The sequence below is a fragment of the Rhamphochromis sp. 'chilingali' genome (genome assembly GCF_963969265.1).
Source record: "Rhamphochromis sp. 'chilingali' genome assembly, chromosome: 13".
NCBI lineage: Eukaryota > Metazoa > Chordata > Actinopteri > Cichliformes > Cichlidae > Rhamphochromis > Rhamphochromis sp. 'chilingali'.
The window spans coordinates 30,011,422-30,037,835 of record NC_137940.1 but is presented as its reverse complement, the minus strand read 5'-3'; the positions used below and the strand labels follow the sequence as shown (position 1 = coordinate 30,037,835).

Sequence of the window (26,414 nt, the reverse complement as noted above, 5' to 3'; positions counted from 1 at the left end):
CAGGAAGACGCCTTTATTGCTAAAGACGTACTTGCTTCCCCTCTGTCAACCAGGGGTTAAAAAGTTACTAACTTCTAACAGCCATGGAAACAAATTGAGGACACACCGTCGACCTAGGTCATTGATAACACCAATTTAGCGCTCGCGCTGTGGTCGTCGAAACAACTCGTGGATAGCGGAAAGAGTTTTTTTGTTTTGTGTTTTCCTTTACCTAACTGTTACAAGCTAGCCTAGCTGAAGCTAAGGTTAGCTCAGATAGTACCGCATACATTCAGGACCTAAAATCCACGTTTCTAAAAACTTGGACTTGTGTTGCATGTGGGAAATAATAGAGTGGCGTCCTCACTTTGTATTTTATTAACGCAACAGGTTGTTTTCGTACTTTTCGTCTCGAGGAGTTGTGTTGGGCTGTGCTTTGAATTTCCCTCCTCCAGTGATACCGAGAGGCGGCTTAAACAGGGGCTCGTTTTGTCTGTTGGCTTTCTACCAAATTATTAGCAGCACTGCGCTAATTGTGGCTAGTTAGCCTGGGCACTAGCCTAGGCCCCTGGGAATTAGGAGTTGGCATTTTCCATTGACGTTTAAAATCTAAAAAAAAGGATTACTGTTCCACTTGTTTATTTTGACATCCAATTCAAGGAAACTGATTAAAAGGTAGAAATATGGATCACCAGACGGGGAGTTCTGCCTCAGCTGCTGGTCCCAAGAAGGACAAGAAATCAAAGAAGAGCTACGATGATGGAGATGGAAAAAAGAAATTTGTGAGTATCCCACTGGTTCAACTTCCTGCACCTTTATCATGTAACCATCAGTGGGGGTGGGCACCAAACTGCTGCAGTAAACCACTGATTGTCTTCCTCTAAAGTTTTAAGTAAAGCTACAAAGCGGCGAGCTGACACCGTACCTGTAATTACTTTCGCCCCTTGGAGCTGGCTTCTCACCAGCTGTCAGTGCAGCTTGAAATGGTGCTCAATAGGATTCACGACTGAGGTCAAAGTACTAGAAAGTCAGCATATGAGGAAGTAACTGGCACTTTAACTCCGAAGACATAAACTCTCCCATAAACCTTATATTTTGCAATCCCGACGAGCTCCCGGCAGCTCAAGCACCAAACCTTTCATTTGCACATGTGCAGTTAATAATTAGTGTTTTCTTCTGCAGTGGGTTTTATATATGGAGTTGCTATGTAAAGCAAAAGTATTTAAATAGAACTGTATAAGCGAATGAAATAACTTTCTGTGATAAGGTGGGGCTAAAATCTTCCCAAGGTGACTTAATCTAAATTACTTTAGGTGGTTTCTATTTGGCTTTGTCAGCATGTATGATTCAGCGTGGTGCGTGCCTGCCAGAGTTACCAGTAGTGATGTCTGTCATCAGCAAACTGTTTTGTAATAGAACACTTGGTCATGTCTAGCAACAGGTGAAACCCGATAAGGTGAAAAACGGTAACCATAGAGAATGCAGAGACCAAGTAAACGGTTAGTTTCAAAGAGTTTTCAGTCCATATTAGAGCCCACGTAATTAAATATTTGGTGTTTTAGAGCCAGGTGAAAGGAAAATGTTTCATAGAGCAGGTGTTCTTCCCCCCCCTGTCTTTTCTTTAAGACGCGCGCGCGCGCGCGCGCGTGTGTGTGTGTGTGTGGGTGGGTGTGGAACCAGTTGGATATGTGCCCAGAGGTACAAACGGCAAGCATTTGAACTTTGTCACAAAAAACTGGGCCTCAAAGACCAGCGTATTAGGGTGTTTTACATTTCCTTGCAAAGTTGCATGCTCAAATAGGTGGTGTAGTGACAAGCTGAATATAATATAGAGCAAATGTTTGGTTTTGTGCCTATGCAGCTTTGGGAAAAATATGTTTCTGTTTGAAAGACAAATCAAATTAAGAAAACTGTTGTGGTCATTAACACCTAGTATTATAGCAGTGTTCATCTATACACAGGGTTAGGTAGGCTAGGCCTACCTAAAGTAAATATGAGTCACAGACAGAAACCAATTGTGCAATCACCTGAGATAACAGTACATAACTGAGTCTATTTTTTACTGAGTATGCCTGAAAGTGTAAGTTAGCTTCTGCATGCCTAGAATAATTTATGTCCTTGACTACAATGCACTTCTGTTTGTGAAATAGGAACCCTTTTTTGGAGAGGCAGAGAATTTGATTACACCGCTGTGAGAGTTTAGAATTCTTTGGTCTACCTGATCTACAGTGTGACATCAGCTTTCTCAACTCTTCCATCATTCGCTTTGACTTGTCTATGACTTCATCATGTTCCGGTTTCTTCTCATTTTAGACATACCAGTGATACATGATGGAGTACGTTAGACTTATGACTAGGAATGCCACCAAACCTTTCAACTCTGTTTAGGAATGCTGGCTTGTTTTACTGGTATTTGGACTTTGAAAATTAAAATCTGACCTACAAAATAGTCAGCTGCATTTGTTTAAGTAAAATAATAGATCCTTTCTGGCCACTTTGTTAGGTACACCTTGCTAGTACCTTTCTGGCAACCTGCTGAAGTTCAGGTTCCTCTGACTAGGAAACTGTTTTTCAATCTGTTGTCCAATTTTTGTGAGCCCATGTGAATTGTAGCCTTAGTCTCCTATTCTTAGCTGACAGTTGCAGGAGTGGAACCATGGTGTGTTATTCTGCTGCTGTAGCAATTTGCTTCAAGGTTTGATTTCCCATGTATTCCTATCAGGTTGAATCGGCTGGCCATTTTCCTTTGGCATCAAGAATGCATTTTCACCCAGAGAATGGACACTCACTTGATAGATTTCTTTTTTTTCTTTTTTTTTTTTTAACCATTTTCCCTAAATACTTGAGATGGTTGTGTGTGGTAATCTCAGTAGATCAGCAGTTTCAACCATGCCAGTTGCAAAGTCATTAAAAATCACTCTCCTTTCCCATTGTGATGTTTGGGTTGAACTTCAGCAGGTCATCTTGACCATGGCCTGTCCTTCGAGCTTGTTTTTTGGTATTCTTATAAATACTTATCTGTTTGTGAATATTTTTTTTGTGTGTCTTCTGGGACGCGATCTCTCAGTTTAATCATGATATAGTTTGCTAGACAGTGTCATGGTTTTTGGAAGAGTCTATATGAACTTTACAAACAACAGCGCCTGTCAAGTGACATCACAACAACAGACACCCACCACACTTTGTTGTCATTTCCACTTGATGTGTGCCTCTTGATCTTTTTGTAACCCAGTGCAACTGGTTTGGAGACAAAATTGTAAAAGAAGTTATGCCTTTACTATCAAGTCAGTGATATATTATTGCAGGACCGTGCAGATTACAGAGAGGGAGAAACTTTGAAAACAACTTCATTATCATATGATAATAATAATAATACTGATAATGACAATAACAACTAGTAGTAGTAGTATCATTTGGCTCAGTAGTAATGCAAAGGTTTTCTTCTGAGATTTCAGGAGACTGCACCGTGTCTATCATGCTTCGGGTGTCAATATGAATGGTTATGGGGCCGTGGTGATGTCACAGGCATCCACAATAACCAGAGCAGTGACCATAAATGAGGCATTAGATATTTATTTATTTATTTATTTATTTATTTATTTATTTATTTATTTATTTATTTTTCATGCAGTATGTTATTGGAATAGCTTCAGCTATATTTCACATCTATTCAAGTATACTAAAGTAGTAACAGATGGTTATTTTTTTCATATCTTCAAAATAGAGATCTTTCTATTGTACTCATCACAATAATTTTATTATTTAGATGTTTACTAACCTAGAGCTCAACTTGTGTAATGTTTACTATGGCTTGGCCCACAGATGCATACTGTAGTGATATAAGGCTTGTGTAGGCATGTCTGTAAGCTGAAACATGTGCGTGTGTTTCAGTGGATTTCACTTCACACAGACTGTGTTAGCCATATGTAGCCTGCAGTTAGGTTTATCATTAGTGTTAAAAATATGAGTCAGTGTGCCTACAGTGAACTTATCCAAGGTGTTTTGTTTATAAAGCAGATCATTTTAGCTGTGCTCCCTAAAGAGCTATCTCTGTTCTTCAGGCCCAGAGAGACAGAAAAGAGCAGCATCCTTGCTGTTGACATAAACATGCTTACTCAACCCAGCAGGAAGGTACGGTGAGGATTAGCCAGGGATCACTGCCTTTGGACAGCTGTTTGGAATACAAGGTGAATTCTAGATCAGAGTCTAGCTCTGGCCATTGAGTTTGGCAGTAACTTGCATTTTTTTCTGGGGCTCCAGAGATAGCTCTCTGATTTTTTTTAATTTTTTTTCTTCATAAATTGTTTGTAGATAACTCGATGTTGGCATTTTGTAGGATCATTTTAGCTAGTTTGATGTTGCAGTGTGTAAAGTGTTAAGACAGAATAATAGTGTTTCAAGTTTCTGAAATTTGAAACTATGTGAGAGGATGTCTTATGCTATAATTTAAATTATTGCTTCCTATTGTGACTTTAATCATCATTGCAAACTATGTAATGTTTTATTAGGTTTCTTTAGTAATTTATAGCATAAAAGAGATGTAGATTTTATATTTTTCCTGAAAGTGAAAAAAGACAGACTTGTTGAATTTAAAACAAAAACGTACTATACTACCAAAATGTACATTCACATCCAATTATTATGTCTACCTCATTTAAAGTGGTGTGGGCCTCTTTTGCCTTCGGAATTGCCTTAAGTCTTTACGGTATAGCTTTAACAAGGTGCTGGAAAATGTCTGTGAAGGTTCTCAGTCATCCAGGTCATCGTAATCTAAGGAGCTTGGTAAGAAAAGCGTCTGGACTTCTTTAAGTTGCTTGAAGATGTTTCACCTCTCAGCCGAGAAGCTTCTTCAGTTCTAGGGTCAAAAGGTGGAGAGTCCCAGATTTAAACCCAGTGGGAGTATCCCCCCCACTGGGTTTAAATGGGTTTAAAATCTGGGACTCTCCACCTTTTCCAGACGCTTTTCTTTCCAAGCTCCTTAGATCAAGGTGCTTAGATATTTTTGTCCTTATTGGCATGATGCTATCATACCTTCCTGCAGGTTTGTTAGCTACAAGTCTCAAGACCCTTTCTTTCAAATCAGATAGCTTTGTTCAAGTATTTTATTATCCAATTTAGATAAGCTCATATGATTGGTAGCTCAGTTTCCTACTCTTAGCTGACAGGATTGACATCAGCTGTGGTCTTCTGCTGCTGTAGTTTATCTGCTTCAGTCGGACAGAGATGTGTTCAGAGATGCTCTTCTGCATACCTTGGTTGTATCATGTAGTTATTTGAATTACCTTCCTATCAGTTCAAAGCAGTTTTACTATTTTTCCCTAAACTCTGGCATAAACAAGGCCTTTTCATCTACGGCCTGTCACTGGACACTTTCACTTTTTCTGATGATTCTCTGTAAACCCTTGAGGTGGTTATGTGGGATAATCCCACATAACCACCTCAGTAGATCAGCAGTTTCCAAAATCCTTAGACCAGTCCATCTGCTACAATCAACCATGCCATGTTCAAAGTTATTAAAACACCTTTCTTGCTTTAATGAATTGAGTCATTTCCACGCGATTAGACATCTGTGTTAATGAGCAGGTGTATCTAAGAATTTGGCTAGTTGGCTTGTATTTCTCTCTTGAGTTGAGGAAGTTGGAGTTTTCCAACCTCAATTGGCCAGCTGATTTACTTGTCATGTAAATATTTATAAATTTTGTTTAAGCTTTAGATATTAGTAGTCATTAAACGTTTCACTTATGAGGAGAAATGTATAGCAATAATGCCCTTAGTCTCTTATTACAAAAATCTATAGCCTCTTACTGATTATTCTGTCCCTTTAACTATATTAACACACTTGTTTCCTATTCTGAGGACAACTGCAATACACTCAACCACTATAACAATAAAGGACTATTCTCTTCTATTCTAGCAATAGAAAAGAATAGAACAATAGAATAGAACAACAAGGTAGTTGTTTGCCACACTGGACATGGGTTTGAAGAGTTGAATGCAAGTTATTATGTTGTTGTTGTTTTTTTTTGTTTGTTTTTTTTTTAATTATTAAAAGTCTGATTAATAGCAAAGATAAGTGGATCTTTCTTTTAAGCATAACATCTCATGTCTGCTGGTGCCTTTGTGCACCAGTGCACCAACTTCCTGGGGAAACCACCTCAGCAAATGTGTAATTTACCATAACTGCACAAATTAAGCAAGTCAGGTCATGACTCTTTAGTCTCACACAAAGTCTGGCTCAATGTCAAGTACAGTAGTTAAGACTGCTTTGGTTTACAGTGGGTCTGCTTTGCCCACACTTTCTTTCAGACATGTAGGTTTTTTTTTTGTTTGTTTTTTTTATATTCATCTCTCTGCATTTAAATGTGATGGATTCAGGTCTGAATGAATATCATGGTCAATTCAATGCAAAAGTCATGACCGCAATCTTAATAGGTTGATTCTATATTTGCATTATCCTATTCACCAGAAAACGGTGTCAACTGTCTGCAGCTGATAAGCTGGCATGCACACGATTACATGTGTGGCTGTAGCTCAGGAGGTAGAGCAGGTCACCTACTGATCGGAAGGTTGGTGGTTCGATCCCTGGCTCCTCCAGTCTGCATGGAGTCAAGTATCCTTGGATACTAACCGCAAGTTGCTCTCCGATGCATCCATCGGAGTATGAATGTGTCTGAATGTAGTTAGAAAGCACTACGTATAGAGAAAGTTGTATAGACAATGGGTGTGATTGGGTGAATGTGGCATGTTGTATACAGCGCTTTGAGTACTCCGGGAGAATAGAAAAGCGCTATGTAAGAATCAGTCCATTTACCATTTCCATGTGAACGTCTCCTTGTAAGTAATTTGGTTTACTAAAACCTTTCTTTTATGGAAGCTGCCCTTAACAGCAATAACATGTCGGGGGGGAAAAACAGTTGATTGGAACATGCTCACATTTATTCAGCACATTGTAGGATATGTTTGACCTCATGCATGTTTCCCCATGTTCCTATTGTCTAAAATCATACTTATAGCAAATAATTGTGTGTAATACGAAGTGCTCTCATCACTGACCTTGGGCTCTAAATGATTCTCCCACTTTAATGAATAAATTAAGCCATCAGTGTTGCTTGTCCTATGTCTTAACCCTTTAAGACCTACCATAGAACCAAGTCCGCCAGAGCTTACTTTATATTTTTACATGCTGTAGTGCCATTTTTGGGAGCATTTCAACTTGCTATACATCAATACAACCATTGTATTTTAATAATAAACTTTAATAATATGTCTGCATTAGGTGCATAGTAATTACATAAATTGCAAAAAAGTGCAATACACTACAAAAAAATTGAAAATTGTTTTTGTTTTTTTTAACATATATTTCTAGTTAGAGAAATTTAAGAGGCTTATCCCTCAAAACTGTAAATACAAAAAAGTTGCACAAACTAGTTTCCCACCACAGGAAATTTATTTTAAGTGTCTTCATAGTTTTATTTTTGAAATACACCAATTTCTATACACTGCAGGAAAAACGAAAATAAATATTATAGTGCAAATTTGCAAAAAAGCAGCATATGCATCAAAATAAACTATTTCCAGCAGTGCAATATGAGTCCTAAGCATCCCAGAAACGACACAGAAAGTCATAAACTCAAACATAACTTTTAAAAACACAAGTATAGGCTCATAAGGCCCCGATCGTAAAAAAACTACATTTCCGCAAAATGATATCACTTCCGGTTTCGGGCAGGTAATGGCGGACATGCGACAGTTCACGCTGATGGACGTAGGAAGTGTTATGAACAGCTGATCGGATCGGCGAAGCGCGTTTCTGGAATATTATGTTTTTGTTGCTGCAAGTGCTTTTTATGCAGTTTTTGCAAAGCTATATGTGGAAGGAAACTGTGACTTAGGACAAGCTGATGGCATAAGATGTAAGTACAACTCCTCCGGTTTCATATGCAAAAAAAATTATTGCGCTAGCTTACGTGGTTGCAGTGCTACCGGGATTTAAAAATAGTTACGCAAAACAGAGCGTGCCTGCTCTGACCGGCTCTAAAGGGTTAAAAGGGCTATAGGTAAACCCAGACACATGGGTTCCTGTTCCATGCATCTCGGGGGAAGAAGAGCCTACTGTGAGATGAAGAATAGGATGACTGAGTGCCAGCATGAAACTGGAGTGGTTAATGGACTGGTAGTGGCAGGGGCCTCTTGGCTCAGCGTGAACAGCAGTATTTTACAGAGTAAGGCTGAGGAGGGAAAGCAAGTGAGCCATCAGTGAGTGGAGACTGGGGGAGGCAGAAGGAGGGGGAGGCAGAAGGAGGGAGAGAGAGAGAGAGAGAGAGAGAGAGAGAGAGAGAGACACACACACAAACTGAGAAGGAATGAAGGGAGGAGTGACAAAAACCAAAAGGAAGAAGCCAGAAAGGTGAATATATAGATAAGGAGATTAAGTAGGGCAGAAAATGTGCACTGGGTGTGCAGTCAGCAATAATAAGTTACAGGTGGTGTGAAGCTTAAATGAGTCAGTTGATTCTACAAACACAGTTGCAAGGTAAATGGGTGCTGAAAAACTAGGAGCAGAAAATCTCTGCAGCTCCTCTTTATGTGGTCTGATCAACTCAACACAACTCGGCTCACCCAGACAGACACCTCACGATACAATATAGAAATACTTCAAGCACATTATGATATTTTTGTGATTTTTAAACACTAAACAATTTTTTGTGACATGCTTAGTTTTGGAATAATATGGTGCAATTTATCGCCTGTTTCAACTGCAAATTAAGTCCTCAAAGTTGTCGATATCTGTTTTATCCAATAAGATAATAAATTTTTTTTAAGTGCAGAATGAGATTGTCAAGCATACTAACACTATCACTAAAACTTGATATAAATGTTGCCATGAGACAGTCAGTTTCCTATTAGTGTGATAATCAGTATGCTTTTGAATGTATTTACTTGGTCATCAGATGCAATAGGTTTCTGATAATACAGCAGTTAATTGTATTTGAATGATTGAAAATAACATATCTGTTGCTGATAAATTCACATCTGGAAGCCAGTTAATTCAAGTCCCCTCACTCTTGTGACTTGTGATAGGAATAGGTAATCTGTATACATTCATAAATTAGACAGCAATTATTTGCAAACCTTGGACAATCTCAGAGTGATCGCAGACAGTCAGACTGCAACTGCTTGCAGAAAGTTTACCTCCTATCAGCAGCGATGAGCCATCTTGTTTGTAGTATTCCCAAGTACTTTCATTTATTTGCTAAAATACAGATATTTGGTGTCCCTGTATTGATACAATATCACCAGACAAAATAGTGCGATACTATGTTCTAGCCATTTTTTCACCTCACCCCTAGTATTTATTGGAACAATTAACCCAGTGAAAAGTATAATATTAAGTTAGATTAAAAAAAAAAAAAAAAAGGACAAAAACAAAGAAGAAGAATACAGAAAGGATAGTTTCTTCTAGAGCAAGCGTGTATATACCAAATACAAACGAAATTGTTAGCACTTTCTCTGATGATTTGGACAAATGCAGAATCTTTGTTTTTAGGCCTACAACTGAGGAACAGCAATGACACTGTACCTTCTGTCAAAATGCATAGTTTTTTATGCTTAAGAAGCTCAAGTTGACCACAGACAGGTGAGAAACTGAAAGTCTGCCTGCTGTTTACACTGTTTTGTTGACATCAGCCTGGCTATAGGAAGCTTGTTAACTGGTTTAAGCCACACAAAACAGTGAATGAGGTAGAATCTATACAACTCTGGATCAACTACAAGAGAGTGAAATTCCTGTTAACTAACAGATATCCACTCGACGCTGATAAAGAATAAATCTTGTACAACCAAAACTTGACAGATTATTTGCACAATACTAAGAATAAATATTGAATTGTATGTCTGGGTTTGTGGTTATTGGATAACTGCTAATACATAAGCAGCTATGATAATTGTTTAATATTATTAGTTTTAAAGTGTTGTTCAGAGTTGTGAACGTCAACTACTGCTAGTGAAGAGAGAGGTTGTGTGCTTGCCTGGCTGCAACAGTGCTGTGTGCAGTTGTGTGTGCATTCGAGGCAGGGAATGCCTAGTCTGGACATGCCAGACTAGGGTTGTCAGAAAAAAACATTCTAAGGTACTAATCAATACTAAAAATTACTCTATCAATACAAGCAGTGCTGTCTTCCCTGCCTCAAATGCACACACAACTGCACACACAACTGCACACAGCACTGTTGCAGCCAGGCAAGTACACAACCTCTCTCTTCACTAGCAGTAGTTGATGTTCACAACTCTGAACAACACTTTAAAACTAATAATATTAAACAATTATCATAGCTGCTTATCTATTAGCAGTTATCCAATAACCACAAACCTAGCCACAGGTGGTCATAAGATGGTGTACTCCTGGTGTTCCAAGTCTGGATAATTGGGAAGGCTGCATCCGACATGAAGTCTTTGCCAAATAAAACGTGCTGGTCCATCCTCTGGAGCAAAACCCGTGGAAATAAGGGAGCAGCCGAATGTACCTTTTATCTAACATCCACATTAGCCACATCACTAGACTGATTCTAAAGGGGTGAGCATATATACTGTAGTCCCTTTTTGCTCTGTTGCTGTTGCACTGCACAGATCAGAAAGCAGCTGCTTTCTCTGAAGCCTGTTCCGACTGGATGTGAGAGCTGAGTTGTGTAATAAAAATTCTTTGAAACGCACACACTGGAATGCAAAGCAGGTACACCACTGAAATACAAATACTTAGAACGTAATCTCATCTGGGTTGTTGGGTGTGTGTATTTTTTATTTTTTTATTTTTTTATTTTTATTTTTTTATAAGTCTCAGTCTTCCACTATCTTTGTTAGACTTTTTTGATTAAAGGTTACTTTTGCAAAAGAGACTTTTCCTGTTAACATGTCTTTTGCCTTAGAAAATATAGGACATAATTAGAGCATGTTAACATAAAACTGCAAAGTAGAAGTGTTACGGATGCATGACCGAATGAGTTTGGTTCAGCATGAAGTGTCTGTCGCGTATGCCCTGTGATAGTTGCTGTCAGAATGAATGCATGTTTATCTCAGTTTTCTGTTTGCATTTTTCAAACAAAATAATATAAAAATTACATGAGCTGGAAAAAAAATTAAACCAACTGCCAAGATATATGTTATATTACACAAATGTCTTATTATCAAAGTGTTTGTGTTGCTCCTCTGAAGACACATGAACATTAGATTACTTTATCTTATTTTCAAAGTTTCTGTGGCTTTGTGTGGCTTTGTCTTATTTTTATGATTTAAGAGTTACAATCACTTCAGACAATGAATACATAATGACAGTAATCTTAAGATGCAGCTTTAAAACAACATGTAGTGGGAGACTTGATCTATATTGGCCACTCATACTGCAACTAAAGATTATTTTGGTAATCGACTAAAAATAAAAATAAGGGGACAATGTAGCTACTCCTGTTTAATTGTTTACTTTTGCATTTTCACGCGGTGTTTGCTTAGTAAGCATCATCAGTAAGAAGTTTTTGACATGTAAGCTAACATTTCTTTTTAAATTTTATTTTATTTGTTTATTGGCCACAAAACTGCAAGGAGAGAATGGTGGTTGTCATCAAGTATTCTTTTGTATTCCATATAGATGTACTAGTTGTTAATCATAAGAGAGAGTGGGGGGAAATGAAGAACGGTCAACTGTCAGTCACAAGAAACAGAAACTGTCATCACAACTCCATCTTGATCTTGTCAGATGGAGTAGGTTTCATTTTTGGGTGTCAGTAGTGTGCATTGTCTGTACAGGAACACGCCTTCCGGTCTGCAGTAGCTTAGAGGTGTGTCTGCTGGTTGCTTGTGTTTTGTAGTATGATCGAAAGAGCCAGTAGGACAAACTGAGCATTCTGTTTCTGTGTCATTCTTTGTCATGCTCATTTTTCCTCACTTATATCACTTCACCAAATGCCGATGTGCACATGCTGCTTACATCTGTTGAATATTTCCAACACTTTAATCCACTGCAACTTGAAGGCTGTTTAGTTGAAACTTATTAAACAGGCTCCACTGTTGCAAGCTACTTAAATAGCCTCATCACAGTTGGTGTTCACGCTTATTTTGTCAGTTGTTACTTCTTACTTCTCCTATTTTTTTTTTTTTTTTTTTTTTTTTTTTTATTTGATTATTTTTGCATGCATGCTCAGTCATATACACGCCACGGAAATGTCAGTGTTTCCACCCTGCTGTATTATTTCTCAAATTCTAAGGGCTGTGGCAGGAAGTTGTGCAAAATAGCGAACAGGATGCTTCCTTATTCGTCCCCATTATAACTTAACCTTATCTCTCTCTTTCCTCCCTTTCCATCAATTGTGCCAGGAGCTACCAGTGGGTTAGCACATATGTTAATGGTCTCTCTCAAAGGCTCTACTGATTTAAAAAAAAAATAAAAAATGCAGGAAAGGGATTTATCTATGGAACCAAATTGACATGTTTTACAGGTTTGAGATGGACGAGTAACTGTATGTCCTGAGAAAATTGGGAGGCTTTTCTACTGTTGAGTTTCAAGGTCCAGACATTTTTAATATTCTGGTCTCTACAAAATATAATCCAGTTGAATTTGTTATGGTGTTTTGACTGAAGACTACCCCAAAATGTGCCACATACATAGGAAGTGGCAGTCCCTAACCTTTAACAAAATCTTAAATAGATTTTCAGCTAATAACTACTTTAAAAAGGTGTTATAGTAATACAATAAATTTTCTATTCATTTTTTAATGATGAAGTTCCTGACACATTTTGTTTTGCACTTTGTATATGTGGCGTGTCTAATTAGCTGTTTCCTCTAGTGTTAGTGAAAGACAGAAGTGTGAAAATAGCATACTGTAGAGTTCTTAGATGCTACCACTTCTCATAATGCCTTTTTAAAGCTTGACACATGTTGCTCTTGGCTTTCTGATGGTGTGAATTAGAGCCTTTTCCTTACTTTCTCTCTTTTAATAAGCTTTTAAAAACTTGTTACTATATTAATGTTTAATTGATTTTAAATCTTAAAATATTTCTGGCTGTAGTTGTATTATTATCAGTCAGTCAAAAGCTTATTGTTCTAGTTGTATGATAGGGTTAGGATTGGGACTGGGAAAGATCTAGCTTCTTAAGCTGCCACTATACTTCTTCTGAATTGCCTGTTGGATTGTTGAATAGCTTGCCAGAATTTTTAGAAGGTGTCACTAGATGGTCTTTTCTGGCATTTGTGACACATTGTGAACTACTACTACTGCTTCTCACTAGACAAATTTATTGGCAGTATGTCTCTTAGGATTTTTATTTTTTTTCCCCTTTGTACTATAGTAGGATGCTTTTTGAGTTTGTTGAGCTGAGGATATTGGGGTTGAAAACTCAGATCTCACTAGGACAGTTGTTGTTCTAGTGATCCTGATGAAAATAAAGACGATCCTCTTGAAATATAAGAAGAAATGTGTTTGCCTGATCACAGTACTGTTGTCTGTTAGGCTATGTTCGCACTGCAGGTCTTAACCTCCTAAGACCCGAACTTGTCCACGGCATGCATTTTTAATTTCCCTTTGATATTTGGCCACACTGGGGCCCGATGAATGTAAAAACAAAGAATTACCAGATTTTTTATTTTTATTTTTTGGGTTTTTAAGAAAAATAAGAGCCACATATGAGGATACTCGTTTAAAATTTTGATGGAACAGCAGCAGTGTAATGTCCTCGTGAGCGGATATCTTGTAAATAACCCAAAATGTGATGTCCACATATGTGGACGCCAGGTCCTAGGAGGTTAATGTTCAATTCCGATATTTTTATCAAATACGCCCCGCCCCCCCCCCCCCCCCCCCCCCCGCCCGGTTGTTCACACTACAAATAAAATGTGACAGCAAACGCACTCTAGTGTGATTGGTTCACGGCCCTCAAAGCGGCCCGCATGCGCAAAAGAAGACGTCACACATAATGCGCTCTGTTTACGGAAGTAAAAATGGTGGCTACAGAGCTAGTAGGTGTTGTTGCAGCAGTCTATCAATTTCTGCACAGTAGTAACTGACCGAATTTTGACAAATTAATTAGTGTAAGAAGGACACTGAGGGGAAAAATAAAAAAGAGCCCGTGCTTTAACAATGGCCACAATGATTTCTCGTTTGTCATCTCCGGCGCTGATAATTGGCATCTGTCTTGTGTCATTGACGTAAAAGACGGATTTAATACGACTTGACCATTCAAACAGCAGTCGCTTTCTAAAACATCAGATATGTATCGGATTCAGTACTACATACCAAAGTGGCCTAGGTCGGATTTGAAAATATCGGATTTGTGCTGTTTAAACTGTCATACCATGATCAGATATGGGTCGCATAGGGTCAAAAAAGTCGGATTTGATGCGCTTTTACCTGCAGTGTGAATGTAGCCTTAGTCATACAATGGTAAACATGATCTATGGATAATGGCCTGCATTTGTATAGCGCTTTACTCAGTCGCTAAGGACCCCAAAGTGCTTTATACTACATTCAGTCATTCACCCATTCACACACACTGGCAATGGCAAGCTACGTTGTAGCCACAGCTGCCCTGGGGCGCACTGACAGAGGCGAGGCTGCCGAACACTGGCACCACCGGGCCCTCATGTCATACACAGATATGAATCCTCCCAACTCGTGTCATACCTATCTTATGTACGGGGGGCTTAGTCAGGATTACCATGTCAGTCCTCCTTGACTCTCCCCAGTCTTCACCTAGAGATTATAGCTAATCTCAGACTGCTCTGTGCATCACCATGACTGTAAACAGCATGGGCCTACATGTTGTTCTGACAAATGTTTGTGGAGGACAAAAATGTATGCTAGTTTGAAGACACTGACCAAATAGAGATGATCTGTAAAAGCAGTTTTTCTTCTTGACACTCTGCCTCAGCACCAAGTCAGTGTTTTGCACTCATTGCCTTATTGGGTCGGGGGGCACACCTGCCTCACCTGCCTCACCTTTTTATAAAACCCCAGTGCATACAAAGTTCCCGTCTCTTTGAAACATCAGCAGCATGGGCCAAGGAGTGAGCCAGATGGGCTGCTTACTAGGGCTGCAATGATTCATCGCCATAATCAATGACGCAAATATTATTGTTGACGCGTCATTTGTTACTGCAGTAGACTAATGGAAGCTATGGGGGGAGTATTGCTGTTTATCGTCTGCAAAGACCGCACCCGGTACGGAGTGCTGAAGAATGTTGAATCGTAAAACAGGATGACAGAAGAAAATGGAAAGGGAGATTTTAAAAAAAAAAAAAGAAAAAAAAAAAGTGAAAGCATTTTCACAAAGTTGAATGCAGACTGTGCAAAGTGGCATTTTCCTTCAATGGCGCTACTGCAGTGCACAAGCATTTAAAACACTGGCACCCTGGAGCAGTGATGTCAACTCTGAAAGGGTTAGTTTTTGAGAGTAAAGTTATTGCGTTGCATTGTTTGAGTTATTGTTTGTACAGTAATGTTTATGTTAATTTACCTAATGATGGTTACGAAGCGAATACTAAGGTTGTGCGATATGACCAAAATCTCATATCCTGATATAAAACATCTATCGTCCCGATAATGATATAAATCACAAAAATTTAACATTTTCTGTGAATCTCGGGCAGCTCGACTTGCGGGAAGTGTTTCCAGCTGGGCGTCGTGTACCTGGAGTCGAGTTTTTTTTAACCGATGCATTAAACTATACATTTTTAGACCTAAGTTGTAACAGCCGCCGTTTTCTTTGTGAGCATTTATTACACGGCGTGCTGCGGGGAAAAGCCTGTTCTAACGTTTGAGTCTAAGGGTTATTTTTTTAGCACCTGGCAGTAGGGCTGCTCAATTAATCGAATTTTAATCACGATTACGATCTGGGCTTTCAACGATCATTAAAAATGACTGAGCCGATTATTAGCCCCTCCCTCATGCTTTACTCTCGCGCTGCTCCATGTGGCAAATCAAGCGCACTGCTCTGCATTTCGAACACGCGTCACAACAATTAAGAGGACCCGAGGGAAGCTCGGAAAGCTAAGCAGAAGTTATTTGGAGAGGAGTGGACTGCCGTTGGTTGAAAAGAGGTAAAAAAAAAAAAAAAACTTAAGTGGTGTGGAAACATTATGGCTTCGCGGAGTCAGACGTGGATCAAGTAGACACAGTGTGTAAACTTTGCTATGGTGTTGTAGCTGCACCACAGAGCAACACTGCAAAGTTCACATTTTTCATTTATTTCTTATATTGCAAACATTTGCACTGTTATCAGTATTTGCACACTATTTTATATTATTTTTTAAAGTCATTATTCAATACATTGTTATTGTTAAACCTTTAAAGCCGGTCAGAGCAGCATGCTCGTTTTGTGTAACTATTTTTAAATCCCTGTAGAACCTGAACGCTAAGCTAGCACAATAAATTTTTTTCCATATGAAACCAGAGGAGTTGTACTTACATCTTATGCCATCAGCTTGTCCTCGGTCACGGTTTCCTTCCACATATAGCTTTGCAAAAATTGCATAAAAAGAGCTTGCAGGAACAAAAACATAATATTCCAGAAACACGCTTTGCCGATCCGATCAGCTGTTCTTAACACTTCCCATATTGAAAAAGACGTCAACGTGAACTATCGCAAGTGACGTCATTTTTGCGGAAAATGTAGTTTTTTACTTGTAGGCCTTAGAACTCGAATTGCACTGCTGGAGATAGTTTATTTTGATGCACATTCTTTGCAAATTTGCATCATAGGATTGTTTTTTTTGTTTTTCCTGCAGTATATAAAAATTGCTGTATCGCCAAAAATAAAACTATGAAGACACTCAAAATAAATTTCCTGTTGTTGTAAACTATTTTTTGCAACTTTTTTGTATTTAAAGTTTTGAGGGATAAACCTCTTAAATTTCTCCAAGTAGAAATATATGTAAAAACAAAAACGATTTTCAATTTTTTTTTTGTAGTTTATTGCACTTTTTTGCAATTAATGTAGTTACTATGGACTTAATGCATACACATTTTTAAAATATGGGCTATAACAGTTGTATTGATGTATAGCAACTTGAAATGCTCCCACAAATGGCACTACAGCATGTAAAAAAAAATAATATAAGCTCTGGCGGACGAAATAAATATCGTCAAATAATCGTGATCTCAATTTCAGTGAAAATAATCGTGATTATCATTTTTACCATAATCGAGCAGCCCTACCTGGCGGCTCTTTTTTACTTCTCATCCGTAAATACTCTGCATATTCTTTCACGTGATTCAGTTTATTATGAAAAGTGTAAACAGGATCTTGAGCTTTATTTTGAGAGTTTTATGTGGAAAATAAACAAGCGGACATGCTATGGTTTTACCGTCGTTGTTGCTAACGACAACACATAAAAACAGGCGCTTGTCCGTCCGTAGTGTGGTTATATTAAATATAAGAGAAAGAGAGAACTTTAAGAAATTAATATAGCCACTACAGTGACTATCAAAACGACGAAAAAATATTGCCATAAACAGTTTATTTTGTGACACCACGAAACAAACGATAGCGTAAAATGAAACTATAGATGTTTTTATATCGTCATCCGATATAAATCGTTATATCGAACAGCCCTAGTGAAACACTATTTCAGTTTTTTTTTTTTTTTTTTTTTAGCTAGTGAGTGAATGTGATAGTAAACCAGTAAACAGGAGTAGGTATGTCTGTGAAGGGTATCAGTCATCCAGGTCATCATAGTCTAAAGAGCTTGGAAATAAAAGCGTCTGGACTTCTTTAAGTTCAGTTCTTTAAGTTAACTTAAACTTAAAGAACTGAACTTAAAGAAGACCAGACGCTTTGCTTTCTAAGCTCTTTAGATTAAACAGAAGTAGCTACTCTGTCTCCTAGCTTTTGTTTTTTTTCTCTCACATTAATGTTAGCAGTTATTCAGAATAATAAACCTCTTCCACTTAATGTTAGGTAGTTAATCTGTGGGTTGGACCATCTGATATGCAACCAAATTTAGTAATGGACTCTTCTAATTCAGTTTTGTTCTTTTTTTTTTTTTTTTTTTTTTTTTTTTTTTTTTGTAGTATCAAGTAAAGACATATAGAGGAGTTTGTCTTGAAAAGGGGTCATGCAAGTCTCAAATGTCATGTCATGACAGTGAGCATCTTTAACATGGTTATCAGCAGTTGGAACATCTCAGTGATAAGCTCAGGCAAACTTTCATGGTCAACATCCTACAGATCTTGAAGATGAGGTCTTGGGATCCGTTTTTAGTGGCTAAGCAAGCAAGGGAGCTAATGTATTGGGGATTGCAGTGTGTGGTTGAGAACCCACTGATTATCACGGTGCTGAGGTTTACCAATAGAGAAACTAAACTAACAGGAGACAAGCTAAAAATGGAAAAAAAAAAAATATATATTTTTGTCATACATGAAGAATGAAGTTTAATGAACCACAGTCTTGCAGAAATCAGAGAACGTGAACATTACATGTCTGATAACACAGCACCCTGGGAAGCCAGGGGAACTGGAGTCCGAAGAACTACAGATAAGGCGAACGAGAATTACCTCTTTTTAGCCTCTGTTCTCCTCATCAGAGAGCTTACAGCTACCTGCCAACTGGTGATAACAGACAAATAACAGTTTCACAAGTTAACTTTATTCATTTTGTCTCTGAGCTTAATTATACTTGGGAAGAAAACGTATCACCTGTTGAGAATTCTGAATGTTTATTGGCTGTGTTTACATGTCCTGTAGTGTTGTGGTTACCAGGTGCCTTACACCCATACTTTATTAATCCAATATACAACAATATGTGCTAGTGATGCTCCTGGTGACTAATTTGTTAGTGGACAACATGGGGGGGAAAAAATATTTTTTACACTAGCCGACAAGTCTAAAACTAAGACACGCTCCCATTAAATTTGAGAATGTGTAATGTCAAAAGCTCATTAAACAAAAGTATTTTAAAGCATTAGTCACATTTTCAACAATGAATCATGTTATTTAACTGTGTGGCAGCTTGCATCATCAACATTGCAATTGGCAACAAAGAAGAAAATCACTTAAAATAAACTGATATAACCAGTTTTTTTAATACCATATTTAAACTATAAAAGATGTTAAATTATTATTAAAATGTGACAAATTAACATCCGAAAAAGGAATAAGCTGTCACTGAAAAGTATGGTGCAGCATGCCGTGCATTATGAACGATGCATGCTGGTGGAAAATTCATGACAGCCACTTAAATAAAAGTTGAAATCTAAAATAAAACAAATGGTAAATCATCCATTCATTTTCTTCTGCTTATCTGAAGTCAAGTCACAGGGGCAGAAGCAGGGAAGGCCAGACCTCCCTCTCGCAAGCCACCGCCTCCGGCTTATCCGGGGAAACTTTGACACATTCCCTGGCTGGCTGAATGAAATAATCACACCAGCGGTCTGGGGCTTCCTCCCAGTAGGACATACCCAGTTGGAACAAGTTATACAGGAGGTGTCTGTCTCAGCTAGCTCCTTTCAATATGGAGAAACGGTATTCTACTTTGAGCCCAACCAGAGTGACTGAGCTCCTTACCCTATTGCCAGGTGAAAAGCCCATCCACTTTTTAGAGAAAGCTAATTTCTCCCGCTTGGATCTGTAATCTTATTCTTATTATTATCCATCCATCCATCCATTTGCTTCCGCTTATCCTTTTCAGGGTCGCGGGGGGCGCTGGAGCCTATTCCAGCTGTCATAGGGCGAAAGGCGGGGTACACCCTGGACAGGTCGCCAGTCTGTCGCAGGGCTAACACATAGGGACAGACAACCATTCACACTCACTCGCACATTCACACCTAGTGGCAATTTGGATTATCCAATTAACCTATCCCCACAAGCTGCATGTCTTTGGACGGTGGGAGGAAGCCGGAGTACCTGGAGAGAACCCACGCAAACACGGGGAGAACATGCAAACTCCACACAGAAAGACTGTGGAATTGGTGGAATTGAACTCAGGACCTTCTTGCTGTGAGGCAACAGTGCTAACCACCGTGCCACCATGCTATTATTATTAATTAATTAATTAATTAATTAATTAATTAATTAATTAATTAATTTTAATTTTTTTGTCTTTAAGAGAACTAGCAATAATGGAGTTAACAAAAAAAAATCAGGCTGAGAATAACAGATTTATGGCTTTTTCTCACCAATGATGCTCCATCTGGTGGCAGATAACTGCATAACATTAGGACAACTATTTACCAGCCTTGGGTATCAATTAAAATAAAAATGAAAAAATAGATTAAACAACTAGTATGTGTGGTACAGAGTAGTGACAGTAGCAATGATTAGTCAGTCGTGCACAACCCTATTTTATACGCTCTCATTTTTCCTAAAAAGTCCTTTATAAAACATCTGTCATAGGGGATCTTGGTTTGTTTCTGCCAGATGGTGGAGTTTATAAGGAACATCAAAAGTTCTAAATCAAAGCAAGGATGTTAATACGACGAATAAATTTAGTTCTTGCATGGAGCATGATTAACCATCAGTGCAGACAATCCACCACTTAAAGAAAGTGTAAAAGGAAACTCTTAGTTCAAACTGTTGCAAAACCTAGCTGTCTTGGGAGTTCTGCTCAAGCTGAAATGAACAGCCCTAAGCACAAATATGCCATCTGTCTGGAGAAGTTGGCATAATGCTAACATTGTCAATGTGTCAACAGTGTCTCGTGAGCTAAAGGAACACATGGAAATGGAAGCATCTGTTCTGGAGAAGAGAAAAACTCACTGGCCTACTTGAAAAAGTGTTGGGGGTGTGTGTGTGTGTGTGTGTGTGTGTGTGTGGTTTTTTTTTTATTTTTTTTATTTTTATTTTTTTATTTGAATTGGTCTAATAACACAACGAAGCAGATAATATATTCATCTAGTGATGACATGCTAGATCTAAATGTCTAAATGGTCTCTGAAAAGTGCCTTCTGGCAATATAAGCTAATAAAAAACTGCAACATGATGTGAAATTTGAAATATTGTCTTCTCCTTTTGTTTTTTAGGAACAAACAACCACAACCTGAACCACAACTGCATTCTTACAGGGACATTGGAATGTACAGGCCTTTGCATACAGTGTAGTCAGTTATAGGTTTGTCAGTTTGTGCATTGTGCATTTGACATTTGAATATAATTTGGATATCTAACATGATAAATTAATATCAAATGGAGTTATAGCACAGAATTACACAGAACCTACAATTTCCAGAATATGCCCAGGCATATAAAAAGTATTGTATTTAAAATAGGATCTCAAAGATTAAATCAGTTGTTTGGAAATCACGTCCTATATCTCCAAGTAAGCTAATGTAGTATAGGTAGGTTTTATAGGTTTGACAGTTGTCTTCTTGTCATAAGATGAATATTATAGCTTGAGATTTGTAAACAATATGTGAATTAGGGTTTGTGTGTTAGCGGTGCTGTTGTGGGTTCCAATTGACATTCCTTTCTTGTTATGAGTTTAAATGCTCTGTGTGGCAGAGCATTACTTGAGACTTGGTCTGGATATAACTATTACTTGAAGCACTAACATCTTACCAGGGGCTTTTTTTTTTTTTTTTTGTCTGTGTTAAAATGTGGTAAGAAGTGTGCAGTCTGCTGAGGTCTTTGAAGCGTTCAGTCATGAAACAAATCAGCTTCCAAAGGTACTGCTCATTTGGAGGCATCATAGCACCAGGCTAAGTGACTGAATTTCCAGTGAACCAGTGGAAATCTTAATTGGTACTTGTGCAGTTCATGGGTGTTACATATTGCATTTGTTCCATAACTTTAAAAATAGGCTTAAAGACTAATAGCAATCAAATAATATCTTGAATGTTTGAAATTTGCATATGAGTAGAATAATATAATTTTTGAAATATAAAATCTTAAACAATGGGAATATATGTGTTATATATTAGAAATGGGTTGACACTACAGTTTGGTCCTTTGAATAGTGAGGATAAAAAAAGTGCCTCATTCAAGCTTCTTTGCTATAAGTGAGGACAGTGGGTGGGGGGTGGGGAAGTGGGGGTTGCTGCTAATATTGCAGGGTGATCAAGATAAAGTTGGTATTTAGGGGCTGATTGTATTATGTTAGTGCTTTTGGTTTGTTTCTGTTTTGACCCATATGAATGTAGAGTGCCTACCTCCACCCTCCTCCCACTGAGGTCATTGAATTGTGTGCTATTAGTATCTGTGACTCAGAGTTTCTGTCTTTAAATAACTTTTTATGTGAAACGCATTTCTAAAATCTCTGTCCTTTCTAAATTATAGGTTTAATCTTTTTTGTAAATATGAGTTGTTTATTCTCCCCTCCTCCCATTATACCCTACATAGAGCTTTGTATGGCTGCTGATGTGTGTTTTGTCTTTGTATTTCCTCATGTGCACTTGTTTGGCTTAGTTAAATTCTTTTGCAAGAGCACTCAAAGGCCAATGCTACTGCCCAGAAGTAATACTAGGGTTAATTATTGGGAATATTGACTTAAGAACAATGGGATTATAATTTCAGTTGTAACTGTATGAGTTTTATCACCAGTAGGGCAGGGCGATATGGCCAAAAATATTTATCACGATATATATTTGAAAATTTGCGATAACGATATAACTGACGATATAATTTCTGCGAGACAAAACACAACTCCACAACTTTACTAGCGCAAAAAAACCCCAATCCATTTATTTTACTTAAACAAGCAGCTGTTTTTTATGTGCATTAAAGCTATATGAACTTTTAACAGTGCAAATGCAAATTCCTTTGTGAAATTTTAACCAAAAGGCATTTCCAGTATAAATGGGCTGACATATCCTGAGCATAACCATGTATAATATCCACTGAAGTTAAAAAGAGGTGCTTTGCTACATTAAACTGCAGTGTGCCAAATAAAAAAAGTCATATGTATTTTTCCGACAATAAGGTGCAAGGGATTATAAGGCAACAAAGCAGTCAGATAAATCAAACTTTATTCAACTCATTCTTCTTTCTTCCTCCACTTGCGTACCATTGATTCGTTAATGCTGTATTCTATCACAGCTGCTCTATTCCCATGTTGTTGCAGTATTTTAATGACTAACCTCGTATTGTGGATGGATTATCTCAGTTCTCCTGACTGAAGTTTGGTCCGTTTACAGCATCCTGCCATGCGATTGCATTTGTCGCTAACCATCAGGAACCTTCACGTTAACTTTTATCGAGTGGAAAAGTGTTAGCGTTCATCCTTCAGCTTCACTGTTTGTTATGCTAACATAGCTGTGTCGCTAGCGATCACGTAGCACATCATTAAATACCAGCTAGCCCAACTTCAGTAACCCTACAAATGTCACTGCTGTGTAGCTTCCTGTCTTCATATATGTTGGAAGTGATAGCAGAGCTGTACGTTTGATTTTTTTTTTTTCAGAAATCTCTGTCAGAACATGCTGTATTATGCTTAGGTAACTAGCGAGCTAACTTCCGCTAACTTCTAACTCCGTTAAATGTAATGAATTCTGTTTCCATGAATGCCTGGATATTAAACATCATAGTTACACCTGGTAAAGCAGCAACGCTGATCGTTTTATTAAAGATGGAAGAATTTAGACAGTTTTTAACTCTCAGTGATGTTCGTTTGACTTCGGGACCTTAAAGTACGGAGTTTAGGATCCAGATTACTCCCAGATTTACGAGCACCTTAGTCCGACACATACGGCAATAACGACAGCCCGCTTGCATGTTCTACAAAAAAATGTGCTTTGTTGTATATCTGACGGACAAACACCAAACCAGTTAAATTGCACCATTTTTACAAACTAATTCTGGTTCATCTGTTTCACTCAACAATCTGCTTTCCCCATTTTTATTCTCCGTTACCGCCGTGCTTTTTCGGCACTGCGCATGAGCGTTTTACCCATATTCTATCGCGATATTTCATTTTCTTATCGTTGCCTAGCATTGTACCGGTATTACCGTGAACGGTATAATATGGCCCAGCCCCAATCACCAGATATAGCCCAAATTATCAATTGATGTATGGAATGTTGCAGTTGTCTGCTGGAAAACTGTTGGTTGAGTGGGTTCCTCTTCAACCATCTGATGCTGTTTCACTGTATAAGGGCCTGAAGGTCAAGTCCATATGTTTAATTTTCTTACTGCAAGACATTTTGTGACCATCAGGCCTTTGACGCTAATACAAATACAACAGAAATAACTTTGATAGGGGGAAAAAAATGGCAAAGATACAACCCTGTGTATTAAAATTTATTAGAGGTAAATGGTTAGAACCAAGGAATACTGAAACAACAACAACAAAAAACCTATTCATATTTAAAAGTTGGTTAAAATTTTTAAAATTTTGTCTGGTGTTTATGTCAGAGTAATTGCCGTTGAAGCAAGGACTGAGATAATTGTTGGTTTGGCAAATGCATGTCTCGTTAACAGCCCCATCTCACAGGCTATTTTCTGTGTTGCAGTGTTAACTGTATCTAATTAAGTAGATGGAATTGTCCTGGCTGTTTTTAAACATTTATTAAAACTATGTTGAATAATACTTACATTCTTGTTACTTGCTTGGTGGAAAGTGGGTTGGGGTGGTTGGGTTTTGTGTCTCCATTAACACAGTGGGGCAGGGATGAGGAGCAGTCATGCAGTAAACATGCCCCACTTGGACTGACATAGAATCATTATGTCTTCTGCGCATAGCCCATCAGTGCACTTAAATGCATCTTGAGTCTGTTGGTCAGTGAGGCAACTAGGAGCATTAAAAATGCTGACATCCAATTTGACAAGGTGCTGTAGACACTTAACTTCACAGGTTTAGTAAAAATATTATATTTGGGGGCTCCTATTTGCTTTTGCAATTTAGAATGGATAAAAAAAACCCAACTTAACCCCCCCCCCCCCCCCCCCCCCCCCACACACACACACACACACACACACACACACACACACACACACACACACACACACACACACGAGTCCGCTGTATCCATCTTAACATGCAGACTATTTCCTTTTTCTCTTTCTATAAAGCCATGAGACAAAAATGATTGCTGTGGTGTTAGTGAGTGCATTGTGCATTCAAAGGGCAGACGGCAATAAACCGGTGGTGACCATGTATGTTATATTTTGGTAGAATTATGTTTTTGTGATTTATTTGGTGTATTTATGTTATTTTGCAGTTCTTTCCCCACAGTTACTTAAGTATATTTATTTTTTGCCTTTTTGTTAGATTGAATATAGATACAGGAACATGATAAGTACCTGGCCTGTCCTGATTTCGTTTTTGCACAGGGCAAGATGTTTTATGCAAAGCTATTTAGTTGGACTACATAAACTCAAAGACAAGCCTGAGACACAATCAGAAAAATCAAAATGTGATCCACTAATAGGCAGGGCTTGACAGTGATCCGTAGCTGGTGACCGCTGATAAGTAAATCATGCTGACAAAACAAAAATTATGTAAATCCAGCTTAAGTTTCTGTTTAAGATCCTTAGGCTATTGATTTAAACATATTTAATTGCAAAAGCCTTCCCCCCCAGTGCTTCAACGCTTCCAGAATACTGCACCAACTAGTGGCTATAATTCTAGTTTGATAAGAAAATGTAACGTGCCTCACAGATTCTAATCAGTTTGCCTGAGTTCAGTTTGATCCATGCTGGCATCACGCCTACATGCGTAGATGTTGAATTAAAAATAACTTGCTGTTCAACTGATTTATTTAAATGAAACTAACTTACACAATTCACATATACACAGAGAATTCATACCCTGCATTTTTGCACACTTTGTGTGCTACTAGATGGATGCCATTCCTGAGTAAAAGTGGAATGATGTTTAATAGGTAAATTGTATGTAAAGTACAACATGAGCATGACACAGTTTCATCTTAGAGTAGAACTTGTCAGATGGTCAGATTGAAGGTACTGCTGGTCTTTCAATTGCCACTTGGTTATCAAGACTATGGAAAATGTCTTGAACTCTGTAAACAACATGCTGAGCTTATGGCCTCAGTCACTGAGCCAATGAGCATGTGGTTTCACAGTCAGACTGACCCCTCCATGTCACATTCATTTTCAAAAACATTTTTTTTGCAATTGACATGGCTGCAGCAAAAATCTTGTAGCTTCAGGATGGGACTTTAGAAACCAGTATGTGACGGCATGGTTGTTGCATCCTTCTCATATACATGCCTATGTTCAGAATTGATAATTGATTAAGCCCAGTAAAGTTTTGATACAAATCTTCATAATGACCTGAATGGCATTCACCTTTGAGTGCAACTGATTCAAAGTACCTAGCTATGAGAAAATTGGTTTTGCTTCAGGACAAGTATCTGTTCTTGAACGGACCTGTCAAAGCTCACACTCAAAGAACTTCTTTTGAGAGACTTGAAAGAGGGCAAGTCCAAGACCCTAAAATAACTTGATAAATGGTAAATGGCCTGAATTTGTATAGCGCTTTACTCAGTCGCTAAGGACCCCAAA

The 26,414-nt window shown here is 38.1% G+C and overlaps 1 protein-coding gene across 1 annotated transcript in view; it reads left to right on the top strand.

The window, feature by feature from the left end:
- diaph1 (diaphanous related formin 1) overlaps window positions 1–26,414 on the top strand; it is a 101,041-nt gene continuing 74,627 nt past the window's right edge. Inside the window, exon 1 of the mRNA XM_080901205.1 lies at window positions 1–761. Within this exon, the coding sequence (XP_080757331.1) occupies window positions 663–761 (99 nt within the window). The 5' untranslated portion in view covers window positions 1–662. The remainder of the gene's footprint in view (window positions 762–26,414) is intronic.